This window comes from Spermophilus citellus (assembly GCF_964194105.1).
Source record: "Spermophilus citellus genome assembly, chromosome: 2".
In the NCBI taxonomy this organism is placed as follows: Eukaryota; Metazoa; Chordata; class Mammalia; order Rodentia; family Sciuridae; genus Spermophilus; species Spermophilus citellus.
In genome coordinates this window covers 149,207,651-149,229,089 of record NC_138183.1, presented here as the reverse complement: position 1 = coordinate 149,229,089, position 21,439 = coordinate 149,207,651, and the positions used below count along the sequence as shown (strand labels likewise).

The following is a 21,439-nucleotide window of genomic DNA, read 5'->3' as shown; positions in this document are numbered from 1 at the left end:
AGTAGCTGCAGAGCACAGGCTTGTTCCTCTGCATGGTCATGGAAACAGCTTCCCAGAGTGGAAGAGCTGAGGCAGGCCCGAGACAGCAGGCCTTGAGCAGGGAGGGTCACCTAATAAGGAGGTGGCCCAGTGACTTTCATCCCATATGGAGGCCGAGGGCCTTCCTCTACATTTCTGTCTCCCATCCATCTAGTCTTCAAGGATATGCTACCTCATTTGATCTCACAACTCTGAAGACAGGCAGAGCTGGCATTATTATCCCCAAACATAGTCCAGTCATTGTCTATTTATCATTAGACAAATGAGCTCAGAGAAGGCCAGTGACTTCCCCCACAATCTCACAGGTGCAATGTGACCAGAACAGAAAACCATTTCACCTCCCTGCAGGTCCAGCATATCGATGTGCTCATCGAGTTGGTATATGCCCCTATTACTTCATCCCCCACCCCCAGGGAGGCAGCTAGCAGGAGGTCTTGGTGACAGTGGGAAAAGAGACAAGGGAAATTTTTGCTCTTGAAAATCCATCCAGTGGCTGCCAGCTGCTGGGTCTTAGGGCAACACTGTGCTTTAACTGGTGCTGAGTTCACAATGTGTAAAGGCATTCAGACCCCATTAATTCAGAATCTGTGCTTCTCTAACCTGAACTGGGCATGGATCTATCTTCAAACCCGTTATACACACACATATATCAGTATGCAGATCTGTACTGTTGACCAGATAGGAAAAGCTTGTTTAACCTACCAGCTCGAACAAACTGTCATTAATGACTTTAGTGTATATGCTGCCTGCATCGCAAAATTATTCCAATTATAAATGAGCTCTAGCTACTCATTACAATAATCTTCTAGTATGGAATAGCATAACTGTTGTAAGACTGTTTCCAGATTCCAACTTTTTTAGCAGTTCAAAGATACTTCCCACCAGTCTGTCTTCATGAAAGATTTTCTGCTATTAAGAGTTATAGAACTGGTTCTAAAATGAGAATTTACCAATGTGTTATTTAGCAAGCTACTTCACTTCTCTGACCCTCCGTTTCTTCATCTGTAAAACAGAGAAAGGAAATGTGCCTCCCTGAGTTGTAGGGATTCTATAAGGTGGTGGTTGTAGCTCATGGCAGGTGGTCAGTACCTGGAGAGGCACATCTGAAGGTTGACCTCAGCGTGAGGGGCAGGGGAGGTGGCCTGGCTCAGGACTGGCACCCTTTGCTCATTCACTGGCTCATTTTCCATAGCCCCCCAACTATCTCATGTGCATGGACTACATATCTTCTGAATAACAACCAATAATCACCTCCTTTCAGAAATAAGAAAAAAAATCGATTGTCTACTTCCAGGCAACATTCACCAACTCAATTCATTTCTCTTGACATCCTATGCTCCGCCTCCTTCCTCTTCCCCCACTGAGTTGAGAGCTTCTGCAGGTCTCTCCTGTGCCATAGCAAGTCTGGGTTTGGGGGCCAAGGCTCCCGAAAGTGCCCGGGCAGTGATGACTTCCTGGTCTTTTCCTACGTAGGTGGGCATTCACGCTGATCATCATCTCATCCTACACGGCCAACCTGGCAGCCTTCCTGACTGTGCAGCGCATGGATGTGCCCATTGAGTCAGTGGATGACCTGGCTGACCAGACCGCCATTGAGTATGGCACAATTCACGGAGGCTCCAGCATGACTTTCTTCCAAGTAAACCCCATTTGGTTGCTCACCAACATTGGGAATTGGGCAGAATAAAGTTTTGAGATGTTTGTCCACTGGAGATAAAAACATCTCTCCTCATCTCATTATCTCTTTTGAACATCTAATTTGAAGGTCCACCTGGGGCTCATTTTTCTTTTGCTCCACAAAATGTCCCCAGAATGGGGTCCCCAAAGGACTTTGGGTTCATACCAGCCCATCCTGAAACATTATACATGCACCTGAGGTGATTTGAAGCTTAATGTGATGGAACATTTTTAAAATTGTAATAGTTTCATGTTTATTTTATGTGCATTAGGAAAAAATATATATGCTATGAATCAAACCAGTAGTTTTATTTACATCACTGGATAGGATGAGGCATCTTGAAATTTTAAGAAGTAAGAGATTTTATGGGTAGCACTTAACCAAAGCAAGATTAAAATATTACACAAATGACCGAAGTTTGAGCAACACTAGATTAAGAAGAACTGGTGTCATTGATCCCAAACTGACAGGCCTCAGATAGGGACCCTCTTGGCTTCTTTGGGATTCCCTTGCAATGCTCAGGAGGAGGTGCTGCCACAATATCTCGCTGACAGGCAAAACTGATTGATCACCAAGGCTGACAGAACCAGGCCAGACAGAATAGTAGTTTTCGTAAGCCTCAAGAGCTCAAGGGAAGCAGATTTCCCCTGGGGCTAATAAGTGTCCAACCAACCTAATATCCAAGAAGTTCATTTTCACATGAAATGAGATCAAGGCCTTCGGTTTTTTGTTTTTCATACAAGTCTCTGTGCCTGTTGACATAGAGGCCAGAGAAAGCATAATGTAAATGCAGAGTTTGGATAGACACTCAGAATTCTGTTTTGTTATTATTGGCAAAATAGAAGCTAGTGTTGGCCTTGTGGTTGATAAATTGCTTTAGGGTGGATAAAAAATACCTCACTGGTTTTTCAGATGGTGTCTCTGTATAAGTCTTAATGAACCTGAGTTCACTGCCCCAAACTAAGGGATGATGAAGGGATGCAACCAGAGTTTTAATTCTTCTACCAGAAAATGAAAGTAGGCAATAGAAGACCTCTCTAGGGTAGATGAGGCAGAACCGAAGATCAAACCAGGAGACAGAATTCACAGTGCCTGGGGACCCTGTTGCTTCCAGATCTTTCTGTAAAGACACAAGTCCCTCCTTGGCCACCATTCAGTGATAGCGAACATGTTGAGTTGAGAGATAGAAGGGGAGAGGTGGAGTGGCAGAAGGGCCAGCAGTTTAAGGCTTTGACTCCCTCCCTCTTTAAACCCACATTTCCTTTCTCTTTTCCCAATCCTGCTTCCTGTCTGTTCTTTCTCCAGAATTCCCGCTACCAGACCTACCAACGCATGTGGAATTACATGTACTCCAAGCAGCCAAGTGTGTTCGTGAAGAGTACAGAGGAGGGAATCGCCAGGGTGTTGAATTCCAACTACGCCTTCCTGTTGGAGTCCACCATGAATGAGTACTATCGGCAGCGAAACTGCAACCTCACTCAGATCGGGGGCCTGCTGGACACCAAGGGCTATGGGATTGGCATGCCAGTCGGTATGCAGGAGAGGAGCAGCCTCTGTGGGGAGCTTCATCCAGGCAGGGCCAGCATAGCTTCAACCACTGACTGCCGTGTTGAATTCAGTAACCTCTGTTTCTAGAGCCAGTTTAACAGTGACTTGAGGTGGGCAGTCTTAAAGCTAAAGAAAGATAAAAGCCAACCCCAATGCTTCCACTAATCAGTGATCAGAGCTCAGCTCTAATTATTAAAGAGCTCGTTGATTGTTTATTTAATTGATTCATTATCAAAGGCTAATTCTAATTATTAAAGGGCATATTGATGCCCTGGGTGGATTCTTTAGGCCTTTTGTTCCTTCTCTCTCTTGCTTCCTGCCCCTTGGCCATTTCTTTGTTGATTGACATCTCCATTAGCAGTGGGAAGAAAGAAGAGATGGGAACACTAGAATTAATTTTTCTATTTGTTAATGTCCCCTGTGAAAGTTTACTGACATGATTGTATGAGATGGCTTTGAAATTACTTGCGGGTTTCACTGATCCATCCATTCCAAGTCCACAAGGGTCATTGAGAACAGGCAGTAAGGCTCTGGTGTTGTTCGATGACTGGGTGCTGTCCAGCTTTGTTATAGGAGGATGGAGATGTTTGGCTTGCAGAAAGGTTTCCCAGGTGTGCTTTATAAAGGATACTCACACTTGGGGCCTTCTCCTGCTGATAGTACCTCCACCAGAAGATAAGGGTAGACATGTTTAAATGCTCTTGTGAATGAGTAGGGATTGGAACATGTTCCCCGAGTGAGTCTGACATGCAGGCTTTCCCCCTACGTGCACCATTGAGAGCAGTTGCTGCATAGGTTTGTCCTGCACAAGGCATCAGGGGAAGAACTGAGGCCATCAGGTCATGTGAGAGCACTGATACCTCCATGCACATCCTTGTGGTTACATGACATGTCCCTTCTATTAATCTTGACCTAACTCAGAGCTCTCCAAATTATAGGATTCTCTTACACCTGTGGAGTGTAATGAGCTTGGTCTTAGAATCAGGCAGACCTGGGAATGCATTCTGGTTTCTGGCCATGGTATCTCAATATATGTTGATTTAACCTTTCTGAGCCACAGTGATCCCATTCATAAAATTGGTTTCTCATTCCTATTCATGGAATTATTGTGAAGATTAAACCTCATAATTTGGCCAGATACCTTACTGCAGCATGTCACACTCTTGGTGAATATTAGTGCCCTTTTCATCTTTCCCATAGTTCCCCATGTTATTTGATAAAAAGAGAAAACTTCTTGAATATGAACCAGAAATCAAGCAAATAAACATAAGTAATAAATAATTCAGATTATACTCTCAACTCCATAGATTCTGACAATAGCAGTTCTGCAAGCTGGAAGCCTCACTCAGGGAACTCATAAAGCTACACGTACTCTATTTACTGTCAGATTTTATTGATGTCTATTAATGTTACAGATTATGGGCCTGTTTAAGAAATGTATTGGATGACATTTTCTTTCAAGATAGTAGAATAAACTACAAAATGAACTTAGGATGCACCTGGTAATAGTCTAGTGATTTAACACATTTAATCCAGGTGTCAGGTGTTTTGAAAGTTTTCATGAAGCCAAGTGCAGTGATACACATCTATAATCCCAGAAACCTGGGAGGATAAGGTAAGAGGACCACAAGTTTGAGGCCAGCCTCAGCAACTTAGTAAAATCCTGTCAAAAATAAAAAGGGCTGGGTATGTAGATCAGTGATTAAGTGTCCCTGGGTTCAATCATCAATACTGGAAAAATAAAAGTTTCCTTGAGAAATTTGAGGTAAAACAACAGTTGGTGTTTATTATAACTAATATAGTTGAGGTAAAACACCAATTCTAGAAATGTTCATCAATAAACAAAGAAAAGGTAAATGAAATGGATTTATTTCTTATCTGATCTGAGGCTATTTCACATGTGTTTTTTCACTTAATTGTCCCACCTGAGTGAGGTCAAGTGATTACTCCTGTTATATAGAAGACAGAACTGAGATTTAGAGCAGATGACTTACTTGTCCAAGGCTACAGAACAAGTAGAGAAGCTGGCTTGAATCTAGGATGCTTGTCTTTAAATCCAGTACTTCACTGACAAAACCATGCAGCCAACTGGGACCCATCAGCTGGGAAGGGGGGGATAGGTGACAAGGTGGGATGAGGGCTGGCCCGGATTCTCACAGGAGGCTGGAAAGAACATTACATAGTCCATTGGTGAGATAGGCTTTAGGTCCCCTGAGGTTATGCATGTCTGTCATTCTGAAGTGAGAGGTAAGGACATAACTACAGAATAAGCAATGTGGTTGGATCCAGGAAAATTAAGAGAAACAAAATGAAGAACAAGATGGAAAATTTATCAGGTTGTTTTGAGCTAAGTAAGCAACCAAAGAATGCGCAGGATAGCCCTTTCATGTGGTGTGTTGTGAGGCTGGCCTCAAAGTTCCTTGAGAGAGTTTGAAATGCCTTGCCGGGCTGCACACTTGTCTCTAAACCCCACATAGTCATTAGCTCCATACACAGACACATCTGTTTTGCAACTTATTTGTGTATCCATTCACTGCAGATGTGTTTTAAGCACCTACCGTACATGAGACCCTACAGATGTTCTCCCAAATTAATTAAATAGACATATTCAATGCTGCAGGCATTGTGTGTGTGCTCAAGCATAGTTGTGTCCACAGTAGGGAAGATTCTACCATGCAGTCTTGTGCAGCCGGAGTCAGAAGAGATCTGGGAGATGGCTGAGTCCCTTGCTTCTCAAAGTGCAGCCGGTGACCCAGAAGCCTGGGCATCACTCTGGAACTTGATGGAAATGCAGAATCTCAGGCCCACATCCCAGATCTATTGAATCAGAACCTGCACTTTTAACAAAAGCCCCAGATAATTCCTATGTACATTAAAACTTGAGAAGCACTCATCTATTTGTTCCAAGTTTATGCCTGAATCCTTCACTATAACCTTTTTCCTCTGCAGCATCTGTTGACATCAGACCTTCATTGAGTTTGGGCAAAGAAACTGGGCAACATACTTGTTTTCCAGTCTCTTGGCAGATTTCTGTTAATGATCTCCAGCCTCTGCCTGTTGTGAGACACTGAGCTTTCCAAGGTTTCATTTAAGCTGTTCTTGTGATTAAACCTTAATTCTAGAAGCAAATCTCCTTGACCACATTCCATCAGAAAAATTAAACAAGAATTGCACTAAACAGAAAGAGGCTTTTTGTTTGAGGAGGAAGGGAGCAGCAGGGGGCATGGGGTGGTGGATGGGCCAGAGGGTTCTGGTGCACTTGGTGGGCAGCCATGGGGATCGGAGGACCCCTGGTGACTGGCTTCTCCACATGGATGGACAAGAGGAGGCATCTGTTACACCCTGGGTGGCTCTCCCGTCACTGGTTGGGGACTGCTCTGAGTGTGCATTGTCAAGTATAATGTAATGACAGTTACAAGTGCCTGAGAAATTAGTTTAAGTAGAAATTAGACAACTGACTGAGAGATTTGTATTCCAGAAGCACAGGCTTGGGCTTCCTAGAGGCAGACGGAAAGCTCTGCATCCAGTTTCCCATGTGTCTGTGGGCAGGTCACTTAACCTGAATAGGCCACCTTTATAATTTAGAAAGTGGGAGTGCCCAGGCAGGGAGGTGGGGTGGCAGAACCATCTGGAAAGCCATTACTTGATCCATACTGGGGTCTTTGGCCATGGGCTGGACGTGCCAGTCAGTATGGAGGGAACAAAAGTAGAAAAGATGGAGAAGCATGCCTGAAGCCAGAAGGCTCCCAGCTGCTTCCTGCAGAGGAAGAGACAGCGAGAGGGCACAGCCTTCGGGTGGGCAGGCCCACCTGTCTCCCCTGCTGAGGTTCAAGCAGGCAGTGGCCAACAGGTGTGCTGGGAAGGGGAGCGAGCAGAGTAGTGCCTCAGAGGGCACTCATATCCTGTGTCCTGGGCTCTCCTGTGACCCCGCAGGCTCGGTTTTCCGGGACGAGTTTGATCTGGCCATTCTCCAGCTGCAGGAAAACAACCGCCTGGAAATCCTGAAGCGCAAGTGGTGGGAAGGGGGGAAGTGCCCCAAAGAGGAAGATCACAGAGCTAAAGGTATGGACATGCAGGGCCTTCCTCCTGTGACCTAGAGAACCAAGTTTGCTTGTTTCTTGTGTCCAGATTTCAGGAAGCGACTTCTAGGACACAGAGAAAATAAGTCTGGGAAGACACCGAGGAGGGCTAGGCTGGGGCTGGCTGATCAATCCTATCCCAAGGTCCCCTACCTCCAGCTCGTAAGTGCTGGAGGCTCGGCCTCCACTGTGTTCCCTGACTCCACCCCTCTCACCCCAGCGTCCAGGCTTCTGCCTGTTTCCCCCTTTCCCAGCCTGGCATCTCCACAGTGGATTCTCCACTCCAATCAGAGTGGTTCTTTTTTAAAATGCAAATCAGATTGCTGCATTCCTCTGCAGGAACCTTCCAGTGGTTTCCCATCTCACTCAAAATGAAATTCAAGCTTTCCATAGCCTCTCCATCTTTCCTTCCTGCTCCCCAAGTCTCTGCCCTTGCTTCCACCCCAGGACAGGCTCATGTTTCCTTCCCAGCCACCTGGAGGAGGCCTCCCTCTGAGAGGTCTTCTCTCCACTCCTACCCTCACCCCATTTTCTCTTTTCAGATCTCATCACTACCTTATACATTTTTTATGTGTTTCTTTGTTGATTTTCCACCTCCTCCACTAGAATGTAGGTTTCATGAGGCCAGGGTTCATCTTCTTCACAGGGCTGTCCACAGGCCCCAGCCCATGGAGAGTTTACTGAATGAATGAATGACTTTTAAATTGGGTTGAATAGCAAGCAGTCACTGACTAGTGTAGTAAGGGCTGGGGAGGGTCCCTGAGCATCCGGTATTTTCTGTAAGGAACACATATCCTGGTTTGCCTAGGACATTCCTGATGACATCTGTTGTGCATCATTTAATGCTTGTTAATAATATTTAGATAACTTTTGTTCTTGAGGTATTCTAGTTTGAACAATAAATCATGTGGTCACCCAGTATCTACTGCAGCCTTGCTAAAATATGCATCAGATTTACCTGTGTGTGCTCTCCCCTTGGAAGGCAGCTGAGGATTAAAATGAACGATAGCATGTGCTTGCCTTTCTGCTCAGCATGAATGATTATCCCTGATGAGACAGTGAATGAGCGACCATGTGTTTCTAACTGTATATACGTGGATCTCTATCTGGCAAGGCAAGGTCTCAAGAATATGGATCTAGGGGGCAAGTCATTTGCAATGTAAAGGAAACATTGCCTTTAAAACAACCCAGTGAGAACACACAGTCCTTGGCTCTTCTTTCCACAGAAGGCCAGAGCTGCCCATAGGGAAGGCAGTAGCCACTAGTAGATCCAGGGCATGGGCAGGTGTCATTTGAATCCCAGCTGCACTAGTTGCTAGTCTGTGAGTTTAGTTAAGCACATTAGTTAACACTGATGAGTCCTCATTTCTTTCTTTCTTTTTTTAAAATATATATATTTAGTTGTTGATAGACCTTTATTTTATATATATATAGCTTAGAACCGACCCCAGCGCCTCACACATGCCAGGCAAGTGCTCTACCACTGAGCTATAACTCCTGCCCCGAGTCTTCGTTTCTGTATCTGTGAAATAAACGCAGTAACCAGCTACAGGGCTGTTGTGAAGGTGGAGTGAAATAGCAGGTAGCTTAGCTGTTTTTCAAACAGAGAAGTCCCTGTGTTTTTGTTAATCAGGTGAAATGTAAGTTTGAAGTCAAAATTAATTTCATTCATAGAAAAATAAAATCATCATTTTTGCAGTTGTTGGCTCTGGAAATTCTTCTCCATTCTGCAGAGGTTCAAGAAGACTGGTCTGACAGTAGGGTTCAGGGTGGAAGAAGAAGGGAGACAGTGGGATCAAGCCCCCAGGAAAGATGGAAAGCCATGAACAGGAGGCCTCTGTCTGCTGCACATGGGGACCAAATGTTCCCTGGCATGGAGAAGAGAACTGAACACGTGAAAAGGGATAATCAACAGGGGAAGGCATCCTGCCTAGGTCCCAGTGTTCAGAAGATGACTGGGCCCATCAACCAGTGTTGGCTTGCCTCTCTGCAGCCATCCTTTGGAGCAAGGGGTCAAGCTGTATTAATAAGAGGCAGTGTCCAAGCGTGGGTTTGTCTGGGAGAGGCTGTGCAAATCACCATGAAAGCCAGGCCATGGGCTGCCAGTCCAGCTGCAGCAGCTAAGGCCAGTGTCACCCAGTGGCCCTATTTTTGCCATGGTTGGGAGTCCAGGCTTTACTTGGAGAGGCTCAAAGCCTTCTTGGACTTGTGAAATTCCGCATGACGTCCTCCAGGCCAAGCAAGAAGCAGGTGCTATTACTTCTCTCTGGCAAATTAGCCATCAGGCTCACTATGGTGTATAACTCATTATTCAAGAGACTTGGAAAAACAGGACCAGAATGACCCTAAAAATCTCTTCCTTGAAGTTTTGAAATGGCCACCAGGAATCAAGCCCCAGGAACGTTTATTCTCTTGTGTCTTGACGAGAACAGAGAGCTGTAGTTTTAATTTGCTTTCCACAGAAGCTCCTAGGTGATCTTTCTTTTTTATAATTTGAATCAGTTGACTTTCGCATGTGCCTAAAGGAATGAGTCTAATATGGAACAGGCAGAGAGAGATGAGGGTGAAGGGAAGGAGAAGGGGATCTTTTTTTCAGAGACCTCTGAAATTCACAGTGCCTAAAGGCACTTTAGTTTCAATTAAAAGTACCAGACAACACACTGATGCCTAACATAATTCTTTTCTGCTTTGTTATCCTAATAAAATGCAAGAAATTTAAAAGAAAATGAACTGGTGCTTACCCTACTTCTAATCCTACACTACAGCTTGAACATCACTGCCAAATTCCAAAGAAGAATCCTAACATTGGGATGCTGCCACCCATCCTGAGCCTTCTTGCCAGGTCTTACTTGGCTCTGATAAGAGCCACCACAACCCTCCCTTCATCTCCCCATCTTATTTTCCCTGCCGATAGCTTGGTGACCATGTACCTTCATACAACCAACCGAAAAATGCAATAGCAGATCCTGTGGAAGACTAGAGATTACAAAAAGGAGCAGGCTCCGTTCCAAGCTGTTCCATTTGCTTCTACCTTGTCTTTTCAAAACAACACTTGTTTTATTTATTTATTTTCTCACCCAGCTCCTATAAAAAGAAATATTGCTAGCCACTCACAGATGCCAACGTCCCAATTCACGGAGATTGGATTACTGAAGGCTTTGCAGAACAATTGTTAGACAAAAAGGTGGTTGGTGAACTCCAAGGAAATTAAATGCCATTATCTTGAAAAAAATACAAACTCACAATCAGGCTTCAAAGGAACATAAATACACCACCAGGCTGTGAAAACCAGGGTTCCCTTTCAAGAATGGAAAGGAGGCCGGTGGCATTAACTCACAGAATCCTTAGAGAACAGGAAGTTTGCTGTCTGGCACGGTGGGAACGAAGGCATGAGACATCTCAGCTAGAGTGGGGGCGGGTGATGGGGAAAGGGGGAGTCTGGGGACCTTTCCCTCTCTCTTTTTTCTTAGGGGCCCTGCATGGCTATACGACTTCTCTGGTTTCTCTGGAGAGCGCCAAGGCTGGAAACCTGAATGTGGGAGTTTGATAGTGTCTCAGAAAGATGCTGCAGAGGAAGCCTGTCCTTAATCAAATCAGATTGATTGCTGAGAGTCGGAGAAACTCCAGAAACGTTGCCAGAAAGCTTGATCGGAAACAGGCAAATGGTGGCCCAGAGACTCTGCGACACATGAGGGCAGCGATTATAAAGATGACAGCCCACCTTTGTCTGTAAACTGAGCCAAGAGGAAGTCAACAAATCATCGACTGAAACATTTTATGTAACATTCTACAGGATAGAAAGGGGCTTTATAGGCTGAACTTGAAGCTCATACATAGAACCCTCACCCCTTGTCACTCTGGAGTTTCCCAGGAATGAATGCAGTCCTCAGGATACCAGCTTGAGTTCTGTGATCACACCCATGCATCCAGAGTGGATGCAAAGTGCCAGGGAGACTCAATGTGGCATGAGGACCGAGGGCCTCTCTGGCTTCAGTGTGGACTTGGGCACTTCTATGTGACAACCATGGGCAAGCTTGGGCAGCCTCCCTGACTTCTTTATATCTTGGTTTCCTCATTAAGAAAATGAGGGTAAAAGCAGTGCTCATGTCCCAGGGCAGCGGTAAAACAGCATGGGAACCTTGCTCATGGTAAACACAAAGGTGAGCTTCACTTTTATAAGAAACATAAGCATTAGAATCAGATTTGTCTAGAATTCACATCTTAACTAGGAAAACTTAGGTAACTTAAGTTCTCTGAGTTTCCTTTAGAGTGTTTTTAATAACTGAATGAGATAACAGTGTTTTTAAAAATAAGATACTTGAGCTTGTATTCTGACAAATTGTAAAGTGCCTCTCCAGTAACTTGTGTTTTGATAAGTTGCAAAATTTATCAAATACCTCTCCCATTCCTCTTCTATTTTGTGGTCATTTTCCCTACTTTTTTCCCATCACTGTCTCCAGAATCTGGTAAGTCTAGGCAATAGACGTCACTGTGAATGCAAGAAGCAAGTGCAAGCCTACTGTTTGACAATCCTCAGTAGCACCAACGTGATGGGTCACGTTGCATTTTCTGGGAAGGTCATATAGGTCACTTTACACAGGGGCATGTGAAGGTGCAGTAAAGTTTGTACAGATGGGACCATTTGACATATCTGCAAGGAAGTAGGTGAATGCGGCTCTGAGAAAATGTTTGAAAGCCATATGGACCCAGGAACCCATGTCCAATGCTCTTGTTATAGAGACATTACACAGAGCTTCAGCACCCAGGATGGCGCCCAGCTCATGGAATATCCTTGATAAAGATCTGTTGGCTGATGTCAAAGAGCAAATGTACTGTCCCTTGTCTAGATCAGGACATGAGTCTGTCCACCCCCTGCACATCTGGATTCTCTGCACACCTGGATTCTCTGCACACCTGGATTCTCTGCATGTGCCTGCACGGCTCCTGTAGCCTCTTGCTCTTTGCCTCTGGGATATGACCCCCTACCTCCCACCACATTTTTTTTCAAAAGGAGCTTCCTCTCTCAGTCAGATGACCACAGTACTACCTGGAGTTCTGTGGAGGTTTTAAGGGCTAAGACAGAGTGTACCTGAGTTCAAAGGGTGGTTATTAGCTAGTCAGAAAAAAATGACAGCAAGTCAGTTGGTGGCAATTTGAATTTCTCTGAATTGTATTCTCTCCCTTCTGCCATTCCATCTCTAGTTCTAGAGACAGTGACAGGGATGCATTTGTATTTGCAAACTATTGTTTGTATTTGTGGGCAATTTGCGAGTGACACCAAAGTTAGTATTTAACCAACCTAGAGTTTGCAAGGCGAGTTTGATTCTTTTTCAGCCTGATTGTGGGGCATAGGAGACTCAAGCGTCAGGAGAAAATCCCAGTTTTCAAGCCATCTGTCTGGATGGCTTGTGTGTGGTTCCATCTGAAGAAAGGAAAGGATGAGTCGACTCCATGGCTTCCAGGTCCCTCTTACAGGTGCCCAGGCATCTGTGAGTGCAGAAAGGGGCTCGCAGGCTGGGGGAGCCCACATGGCCCCCTCTGATGAATGGCTGCGTGCTGTGGCAGGTGCTTGACTTCTGGGAGGGTGGCTGATGACAGTGTTAAATGGAGCTGCCTCACTCTCCCAACGCTCCCTTCCCGCTCCCCGCTCCATCTGTTTCTCAGCTCTCGCTCTGCCAGCGCTCTATTCTTGCTTCCACTTTCCAATAACTTCGTAAAGGCACGAATGGAATAGAAGCCTTACTCCTAGGAGGAGGCCAGTCAGAAATTGGCACACTGGCGCCAACACCCATGATTAATATGCAGGCCCTGAAAGGCAGGAAACTGGGAAAGAAAGACAAGGGGACGTTGCAGTGACTCATGGTTCCTACCAGCATCCTGTTGAAACCTCAGCTCCTGCAAGAAGTTTGCTCTGGTCGGATCAGAGTTATCCCAAAACAGATCACAGGTCTGTTTATGACACTCCCCCACTTCCACCCAATACAGAAGGTCTGTGTCATAGACCACGTCAGTGTTCAGTTCCCTTTTAGCCCGAGGCATAGTACAGTATGAGCCATCTGCCTCTGTGGCCAGGAGAAGCCCTCAGTGAGAACTGTCGCATTTTACTATTATCTCAAACAAAACTTAATTAGGCAATGAATACATATCCCTGTGTGGATGGAGGTTTTGGTATTACAGGCCTCTTCATCTGGAATCTAACCTTTTTTTTTTTCCTGTTCATTCTTTCAACAACCACTGATTGAGCTCTTCATAAGTCCCGTGATTGGGGACTGCAGATTGAACATGGCATTGTTCTTCCCTCAAAGAACTCACAGTCTAATGAAAAACCCAAGGATATAAACTGAAAACTAATTTTTACACATGATCGGAATGAGGCACAATGTATTATTAGTGAAACACAAAAGCAGTGTAACTAAGTTAGATGAGAAATGCACTGGGAGGAGTGGCCCTGGTGTAAGACTTCAAGGAAAGGCTGAGGTTGGCCAGGTGTGTGTCTGGGGAATGGGGTGGATGCCAGGCAGCCATGCTAACAGGAGTGGAGGAACAGTGATAATGGCTATGGCAAATGGTTGTACTACAATATTAGATGATTCTCGCGTCAGATTCTACATTTCAGGAAGATCACTGAGGCAACTATGTGGAGGGTAAAGTTGAAGAGGAGACAGGTCTGAGCCTCTTGCAATCACCTGAATAAGAAAGAGGTGGTGGGCATCTGAAGGAGGGAAGTGGTAGGGGGGATGGGGAGAAGTTGAAACTTATACAGGAGAGGAAAACAGCAGGGCTTGGTAATAACTTGGTGCACGGAGGAGAGGCCAGAGACCAAATGCTGGAAGAGGAGAGAATGTTCCCATAGCAAGGAAAAGAGGTCAGTTGGTAAGACTGGAAGAGAGCAGCAGCAATGGCTTCCTGAAAAGCCCAGAAGGGAAAGTGTTTGACAGTGTCAAGTTCTAAGAGAGGTTGCATGAGATCAGGTCTGGCAAATTTCCAAGAAGTTAGAAACTAAGTGGTGAGGGTGGTTTTAATGGTGCAAGGCAGAATTGCCTGGGGTGAGCATCGAATGAGAAGAACAAAAGTAAATTCAGTACGGAATCATTTGCTCTTTCAGATATTGCAGACAGAGCCTAGAGCCTAAAAGCTTTTCTGGTGTCCAAAATTATATTTGAGGACTGAACAAAATGATTGGCTTCCAAATGCAGGAAAAAAAACCTGCAAAATTAAATTAAGACATGTTTAATTAAATATCTCCAAAACGGAACATTGTTTCAACTTCATTAATTTTAAAATTTAATATTCATAAAAACTGCGTCACATTTAGAAATAATTTTTGATTTAGATTTTCTCATTTTGCAAATATTCTCTTGTATGCATGGTGATTGCTGAGAAATCACAGCCAATTGTGAATTAACTGTTACTTGCCCCTCAGTAATATTGGAAGCAAAAATTTTTAATGTATTTTACGCAAGATGTGAGGACATTTCCTTCTACTGCTTTTTATATGAGATGGGATCTTCAAATAGGTTTTAGAGCTTTTAGAATGTCTCAAAATAATGCTGCTATAGAGATCTCTTTTAAAAAGCTTGGCCAGGGCCGAAAGGAAAGGGAAGGTCTTTGAATAGATAGAATTGGAAGGGTCAGGAGGATATTTTTTCTTTAAGGAGGGAGAAACATAAATGATAAAGATCTAGTAGGGAGGAGAAGCTTGAAGAGGACCCAGGTAGTGACTAATAATAGAGGCTGGGGACCTAGCTAGAGCATAGGTGGCAGAATGAGAACCAGAGAAGAAATACCCACTTCCAGAAACAAGAGGAAGGGGAAGCCGTTTGAGGGGGCTCTAGTCCTTTCTCCTTTCTCAGGCAGAACTAACCCCAGATGATGGGGGCAGTCCTAGAATATCCTAACGGTCACCTGGTGACCATTTTTAGTATCACTGTTGTCACTTCCTCCTCACTGGGCATCTCCTTCCAGCCTCCCTCCTCAGGGGCTGGCTGGAGAAACTAGTTTATCCAGGATGCACAGAACAGATCCCAAATACCCCAATTCTCACAATCCCCAAACTGTGGGCCTAAGGAGCACCTGACTACAAACCCCAGCCAGACCCTTTTAAGTATGCATTCCATCTTCAGTTTTCCTTTTTGTCCCCCATTCACGTGGATCCTGATGCATCCACAATCAACAGTCTTGCCTAAGTGGCCCTACGTGAAGGAGGCAGATGTTCAAATGACCCAAAGCATCTTCCTGCTGGATGGATCTCCGGTTTTGCCTATTCAAATTAGAAGTTCCTTCATTCACACGGTTTCACAAGAGTTGACTGGTCTGTTTGATGCATTCATCATGTAAGCTCTGGGAACTATTGGAAGCAGATTCTCAGTGTAGGCAGGGACTGCTACCATGCTGAGTTATTTCAAAATAGCAACCGACACCCACTTGAGGCTTTGTGGGAGGTAACCCAAGACATCTTGAAATGGCCAGGTAGGGCTATTTTCCCAGCTGATTTCTGTTCCTTAACAGTGGCTCATCCTATAGGGTTTTGTGGAGCTGGCTCACCCTGACAATGACATAGCTCTGTATGTGTGATGACTGAACAAGCATTAGAATGTGCAAGCATTTCCAAAGAGCAGAACATGTAAGCTATCATCTTGGCATTTTCATGGATAAAAGTTCCCTTTTGATTTATGATTATAGCCCCTGTTGAATGAAGGTTTCATTGTTTTATAATAGACCCCCGCCCCTTAAATTTAGGTTTCTCTGATGCCAAAGAAAGCAGTTAGTTACATACCTAAACTTGATGTTTGACACTGTGGAAATGAAATGGTCACATATGTGTTGAATATATTCTATAGGTCAGGCATCATGCTAGGCAATGAGGATACAGCTAGGCTTTAAGGAACCTAAAAACTTGTACAATTCTTCCAAACAGACCGATTTGCAATTAATTATAGGCCTTCCTGGCTAGAAAAGAGTCACCTGTGAAACTCGTATTAAGGTACAGATTCCTGGGGTCCATCTCCAGAGATTCAGTAGATCTGGGGTAAAGACTAGGAATCTCTGTGTTTAACAAGCTAATACAGGCAGTCTTGATGGCAACCAGGTTTGGAATGACTTAGTCCTATGGAATAAAAATTTTTACTTTCCAAAGAAGTATTTTAGTAACATGTTGAGCATCTCTTATCTGAAATGTTTGGGACTAGAAGTGTTTCAGATTTTGGATTGAGCATCCCTAATCTGAAAATCTGAAATTTGAAATAATCCAAGATCAGAAACTCTGTAAACATCACATTGGTGCCCAAAATGTTTCAGATTTCAGATTTTTGGATTAGGGATGATTAATCAGTAACATGCTGACACTGGTAAACAAGTTTTTCCTATCCATGATTTAGTCAGAACAGTTGCTTTATATCACACAGACACAGTGTTAAGAGGATTGATTAAAATTTACATGAAACTTCTAGAATTTATGTGTAGTTTGGTGTCGTGTTGCTATAAGCTAAATTAAATTCAGCATGTGCCCTCCTTTTAGGATGATCTTCACCACCCAGCCCAGATCATCTTCTGTAGCTTTTCCAGTCTCCTTCATTTGAAACTGGATCTCCCTCCCCCATTTTACTGCACCTACACTACATTAGTGTTAAAACAAACAGTTAGCTCTCTTCCAGCAATGTGTGTCGAAGATGTCTGGAAGACTCAAATTCCCATTGTTCATATAATTTAGCATTGTTGATAGGGTGATTATCTTTCTACTCTTTTACATTCATTTTTTCTTCTTGTCATTTTCTTATAGGCCTGGGAATGGAGAATATTGGTGGAATCTTCGTGGTTCTTATTTGTGGCTTAATCGTGGCCATTTTTATGGCTATGTTGGAGTTTTTATGGACTCTCAGACACTCAGAAGCAACCGAGGTAAACTTCCAAAGTTGTATGACCTACAGTGCTGGCAATGCGGTCAAGTTCCCAGGCTCATGCACATATTTCAGACAGTAGCTGTGAAATCCCCTAGGAGGGTGCAGGCTACCATGCAATGAAAAGAATTCCAGGCCCCCTGTGGGAAATCTGAGTTCGTGCTTTATCACTTCCTAATTGTATAGCCTCAGGAAAGGTACTAACTAACCTCTCTGGGCTTCACATTCTTCTTTGAAACAGCTGAGGACATAAATATGTGAAAAATGTTTCATGAACTACGACAGAGTTTCACGGACAAAAACCCTTATAGAACTATAGTTTAAGATGTAGTGTGTGTGTGTGTGTGTGTGTGTGTGTGTGTGTGTGTGTGACAGAGAGAGAGAGAGAGACACAGAGAGAGAGAGAGAGAGAGAGAGAGAGAGAGAGAGAGAGAGGAGAGAGAGAGAGACAGAGCGCTAATTAATGGAAAATATGACCTCAGTCCTTCCATTTTAAATATGGTTTGCCTTACAGGTAAAAAAACCCTTAGAGATATAACAACTTACAGGAACCAAGAATTATATCTTCCTTCTTGGGGATTTTGAATAAATGAAATTTTCCAGAGTGGCTTAGAGTCTGGGTTAATATAAACTTCACACTGAAGGAAAAGTCTGAGAAGATTTGGTCTATTCTTCCCTTGCCACCCCAGAGAAGGTGCAAAAATTCTTGCATGTTAATTGCATTATGAGATTTTATTTAATTTTTTTAAGTTCACTAGTCTCTACCTCAAGGTTCCAACTCTGGATCATTCCCAAATCCCCTTCCCTAGTTGACGCTGGAAAAATATCTCATGACTGTACGGCCAGCACCCTGGAAGTCCACAGAGTCCCGCCACAAGTGGGCCCTGGACACAATACTGCCTGCCAGTCCTTTTACTTTTCTGAGCTCAGCCTCTTTCCCATCCTCACATAGACCCTCCACGACATCACCCATTCCTCACGGTCTTTGTTCCTGCATGCACAGAGATTAGTTTTACTCTCCACCTCACTGAGAAAACATCACCCATTCCTCACGGTCTTTGTTCCTGCATGCACAGAGATTAGTTTTACTCCCCACCTCACTGAGAAATTAAGACTAGCCACAAGTTAAAATCCTTACCTAAAAGTGCACCCACAACTCTGTTAATCCTGTGGCTACAGCAGATGTCTCAGTGTTCATGTCTCTACCTTTATCCTACCATTTTCTACTCTCAGATTAACCTCTGTCTTCCCTATAATTTTTTTCTGTCTTCTCTCTCTAAAAATCCATAACTATGCTCTAGTTAACCCATATTTTTAAAATAAGAGTAACATTACTCTTGCTCTTACTTTATCCCTCTCTTCTTCCAAACCAACCAGGTCTGATGATAATCTGTTTCTATTTCCTCACCTCCCATTTGGTCCTCAATATAGGTCAGCCTGGCTTTTCTCCATCGTTGTGTTGAAAGGCTATTGATAAAAGGTCTGACCTCTTTTAGCAAAGGATGACACCAAAGAGAAGCCATGGGGCCTTACTGGACTGCATGCAGTGTGCCCCTTGATCATGTGGACAGCTCCTCCCAGAATCTCTCTTTGCATGGCCCCCAGCTTTTTTGTTCTCCTTATGTTCCTCTCTTCACCTCTACTCTCTCCCTTTTCTCACTCCTTAAGTGGAGGAGGTACTAACTAATTCCATAAGACCTAATTCAGGCAATTCCTTCTCCTCCCGCCTCCCTTTGTCTAGTAGAGCTGATCATTTCTGCTCCTTCCCAGCACCATTGTAACTTACATGCAACGTTGCAATGACTATACACTCAACTGCCTCCAGTAAGGATTATGTCTTTCATTTCTACTGCAGAGCACAGTGCTTGACCACTAGTAGACAGTTAGTAAATACATGTGGTTATATTCTTGTCACACATGATGGATTAGGTAGGTGGTGTTTACTGTTGTTAATAGTTATTAGAAGCACAGAGAGGTAAAGTGATTTGCCAAGAGTCTTTGTTATTTACTAAAAATGGTGGGTTTAGAATTCAGGTCTAAAGTCCTAATGTAAGCCATATTTCACTAGGTGACACTGTCTATAGTTGTTTCATGTTTGGTTTTTCTCCCAAGAGCTCACCCATGGTCTAGACATACATTGAAAAATTCAGCGAGAATGAGAGTTCTCTTGATGGCTAAAATGAGAGCCGGGCCTACGTTGGCTATTTGGCTGTGGTAGAACAACCATTCCATTGACAGAACTGGGAGAGAAAGCGTGGAAGAACAGACGCTGCTTCTCCCATCATGGTCCATCCAGAAAAGTCTCCGTAGAGAGAACTCAATAGAGCATGCATGGGCTTTAGAGTTAGATAGGTTGAAGCTCAAATTCTCAGTTATTTATTAGCAGTTTTTGTCAGATATGTTAACTTTTCAGAATCTCCATTTGCATATCTGTGAGATGGATAAACTAATAACACTAGTAGTACAGGCGCACAATTCTTCATCCACAATTCTCAAACCCAGAAAGCTTGGAAAGTTCTAAGTTCTTTATAAGTTTGATGCAAATGTATTCAGTGACAAAACTTTACTAATGTTTGTGGTCTTTATCACACTCAGTGTGAGCATACATACATTTTGCTCCAGAAATATTAATGTGCTTGAAAACAGAATCTGCCTGAGACCCACTGGATGTGATACATAATATACTGTTTGTACCTTATATTATCTTCCTAAAATTCAAATATCCTGAATTATGCACCACAGCTGGAGTCAAGCATTTCGTATCAGGAGACTGTGGACCTGTAGTAGTAGCACTTGCTCTCATTTTAGCTATTATCAGAATGCATCTTCTCCAGCCAAAACCAGTTGGTTAAAGGAAATGAGAATCTTTGGCCTGAAGACAGAAAGTTATGGAGGCCTGGCAGTTTTTTCAAATATTTGAGAGACTGAGGTGTAGAGGGGTCTTTACTGGGATTCAAAGTCCAAATTAAGCTAGGATCAGTGGATGAAAATGTCAGGAGTAGAAATTAACTCAGTAGAAGGAAGCAGCATTTAATACAAATGTGCAAAAATCTTTCCCAAGATGGTGACATCATTGTCTTTGAATGTGTTCAAAGATAAGTCAAGCAGCTGACAAAACTATTGAACACTGAGGCATAAAGGGCTTTTAGACATTCAATGGGGCTGGGAGGGAGGCGATGGATTGCAGGACCTTCGTGTAATTTTCGTACCTAAAATTATAGATTCGGTGAGCCCTCTCCCTTCATCCCATCCTGCGGGGTTTATCCTGAGGGGCTGGCTGTGTCTTCGCTGTCTCTTCCAGGTGTCCGTCTGCCAGGAGATGGTGACCGAGCTGCGAAGCATCATCCTGTGTCAGGACAGTATCCACCCCCGCCGGCGGCGAGCTGGGGTCCCACAGCCCCGGCCCCCCATCCCGGAGGAGCGCCGGCCCAGGGGGACCACGACGCTCAGCAATGGCAAGCTGTGCGGGGCTGGGGAGCCCGACCAGCTGGCGCAGAGACTAGCCCAGGAGGCCGCCCTGGTGGCCCGCGGCTGCACACACATCCGCGTCTGCCCCGAGTGCCGCCGCTTCCAAGGCCTGCGGGCGCGGCCGTCGCCTGCGCGCAGCGAGGAGAGCCTGGAGTGGGAGAAGACCACCAACAGCAGCGAGCCCGAGTAGCCCCAGCGGCCGCAGGACAAGGAGCCAGGAGAGGAGGCGGGAGGGCTGGGCAGGAGCTGCTGTCCGCCGCGAGCCAGGACTTGTACAGCGTCAATACTTCTCTCCGGATTGGGGATCCTGTCACTTTACAAAACGGTCAAAGAGCCTGTCGCCCCAGCCAGACATGGACAGCGCCTGGTCGGGAGCGGTCCACCCAGAGACATTACACCCAAGTGGCAAAGGAATGCGCTCCCTGGTGGGCACAAGGACCCACCTTGCCCCAGTGGGTCTTTCTCTCCTGCCCAAACAACATAGAGTCTGGGTGGGGGACCTTGCCTGGACCAGTCTAACGAATTGATGAAATCATCAGTTGAATTTCCCCCTAAGAAGGGGCCATTGTACCCTGGGTCTAATTCTTACAGAAAACAAAAACAGAAACAAAAATTAAACTCACCAGGGAAGATTTTTTTTTCTTCTGAATTTGTATATTTTTGTTAATGCTCCTTTCCTCCCTCCTTTTCTTTTGTCGTTTTTTCAATTCTGTTCATTTGCTTTGTGTTGT

The 21,439-nt window shown here is 44.4% G+C and overlaps 1 protein-coding gene across 1 annotated transcript in view; it reads left to right on the top strand.

Annotated features, from left to right (window-relative positions):
* Positions 1 to 21,221, top strand: part of GRIK4 (glutamate ionotropic receptor kainate type subunit 4) — a 418,526-nt gene extending 397,305 nt beyond the window's left edge. The window contains exons 17-21 of the mRNA XM_081281772.1: positions 1,513 to 1,678; positions 3,023 to 3,248; positions 7,199 to 7,327; positions 17,123 to 17,241; positions 20,542 to 21,221. Coding sequence (XP_081137898.1) covers positions 1,513 to 1,678; positions 3,023 to 3,248; positions 7,199 to 7,327; positions 17,123 to 17,241; positions 20,542 to 20,898 — 997 coding nt within the window. The 3' untranslated portion in view covers positions 20,899 to 21,221. The remainder of the gene's footprint in view (positions 1 to 1,512; positions 1,679 to 3,022; positions 3,249 to 7,198; positions 7,328 to 17,122; positions 17,242 to 20,541) is intronic.
* The last annotated feature ends 218 nt before the right edge of the window (positions 21,222 to 21,439 follow it).